The sequence below is a fragment of the Chenopodium album genome, chromosome 5 (genome assembly GCF_948465745.1).
Source record: "Chenopodium album chromosome 5, dcCheAlbu1.1, whole genome shotgun sequence".
Taxonomy (NCBI): domain Eukaryota; kingdom Viridiplantae; phylum Streptophyta; class Magnoliopsida; order Caryophyllales; family Amaranthaceae; genus Chenopodium; species Chenopodium album.
In genome coordinates this window covers 13,835,708-13,837,264 of record NC_137838.1, presented here as the reverse complement: position 1 = coordinate 13,837,264, position 1,557 = coordinate 13,835,708, and the positions used below count along the sequence as shown (strand labels likewise).

At 43.2% G+C, this 1,557-nt stretch overlaps 1 protein-coding gene across 1 annotated transcript; it reads right to left on the bottom strand.

Moving 5' to 3' along the window:
* On the bottom strand, window positions 1–366 carry LOC145632628 (uncharacterized). The gene has a single exon (XM_081684980.1). It carries the CDS (start codon window positions 364–366, stop codon window positions 1–3), a length of 366 nt encoding a protein of 121 aa, XP_081541106.1.
* Window positions 367–1,557: the final 1,191 nt, after the last annotated feature.

Genomic DNA, 1,557 nt, shown 5'->3' with positions numbered 1-1,557 from the left:
TCATCTATCCCTATTCCAAATCTTAATCTCATTCGAAAGCTTATCCAAAGTAGTCATCAAATCCCCATCTTTATCCCATTTTCCCTCCACAAATTTCTTGAAATCTTCATGCGTCAACCATTTTGCTTGAAACATAAAAGGGAGATGAAGCACTTGGAAAGGAGCAAACCCATTAGGAGAGATGAAAATTGGGCAGTGATCGGAGTGGACAGCCGAGAGATGGCGCATAGCAGCTTGATCGAACCTCATAGCCCATTTGTCATTACATAGTGCTCGATCGAGTCTTGCACTTTGTCTTGTTTCTAATGATTTTCCACGAGGCCAAGTATGTGCAGCTCCGAAAAATTCAACTTCATGCAAGTCCATCTCTTCAACCCAGTCATTAAAGAGCCTTGATCTTCTTTCAGTTTCTCTACAAGATTTATTTTGTTCGGAGGGAAATCTTGTATCATTAAAATCCCCAGCGATGAGCCAAGGGTGATTATTATTAGCAGCAAAATTCTTGTGCTCACTCCATAAATCACGCCTCTTTTGAGGATTCGGGCTAGCATAGATGGCAGAAAAATACCGTGGAGTAGCCCCAACTCAAGATATCTCCATAGTAATATGTTGATTGTGCTTGATAATCGGGCTTACAGTCACTTCACTTGTTGTCTAGTACAGTAAACCCAAATACCCCCACTAAAGCCTACCGCATCAACTCTTGCATGACCATCTTGAAGAATTGGTCCAATTTTGCCGTGTTCCTAAATGTTCTTGTGGTAGTTGCAAATGCAATATTGCGAAGCAAGTTGGAGATATTCGTGAAGAGGACTACTTGCATTATTTTTTGATTGGCTTAGATGATCCACATGAGTCAATTCGAGCACAATTACTTGCACAATCTCCTCTTCCCATGGTGGATAGTGCATATCAAACGGTAATTAATACTGAACGATTACGAGGTAGTGATAATAAGCCGAATGAGAATGTGATGGCATTCAAGGTTGATTCCCGTGCTAGGAGTGATTCGGGAGATGTAGACCGACCATTTTGTACCCATTGCAACCTTGTGGGTCATGACAAAAGGGGGTGTTATCAGATTATTGGCTTTCCGCCGGGTTGGGATGACAATCGAAAAGGTGGAAGAGGCCGTGGACGTGGTGGCTCTAAAAATCGTGGAGGTAAAGGAGGTCGTGGTTATGTAGGGGAATAAGGGAACTCATCTAATGCTGCTCCTACATCGGCACGAGCCAATGCGGTGCAAGGCGGGGGTGCAACCAACTCCGGTAGTAGCTCTTCATCGCAGACAAATCTTGTTCAAGGACTTGCGGGAGTTTCGGTGGAGCAAGCCCAACAAATAATCGATATTTTGAGCAAAACCAAGTCACGATTGGAAGGTAATACAAGCGTATTATGGATTGTGGATACATGAGCTTCTAATCATGTTACTAATGATTTGTCCATCATGAGAAATATCAAGACCATACAGAATTGTCCGGTGGGTTTGCCGGATGGTCAAATGGTAAATGCGAATCAATTGGGTTTGGTCACCCTAGGGGGTGGTTTGGTGCTTGA

What these genes read in the sequence shown, in the direction of transcription:
- LOC145632628 (XM_081684980.1), bottom strand. Translation starts at nt 366, where the DNA reads ATGGACTTGCATGAAGTTGAATTTTTCGGAGCTGCACATACTTGGCCT.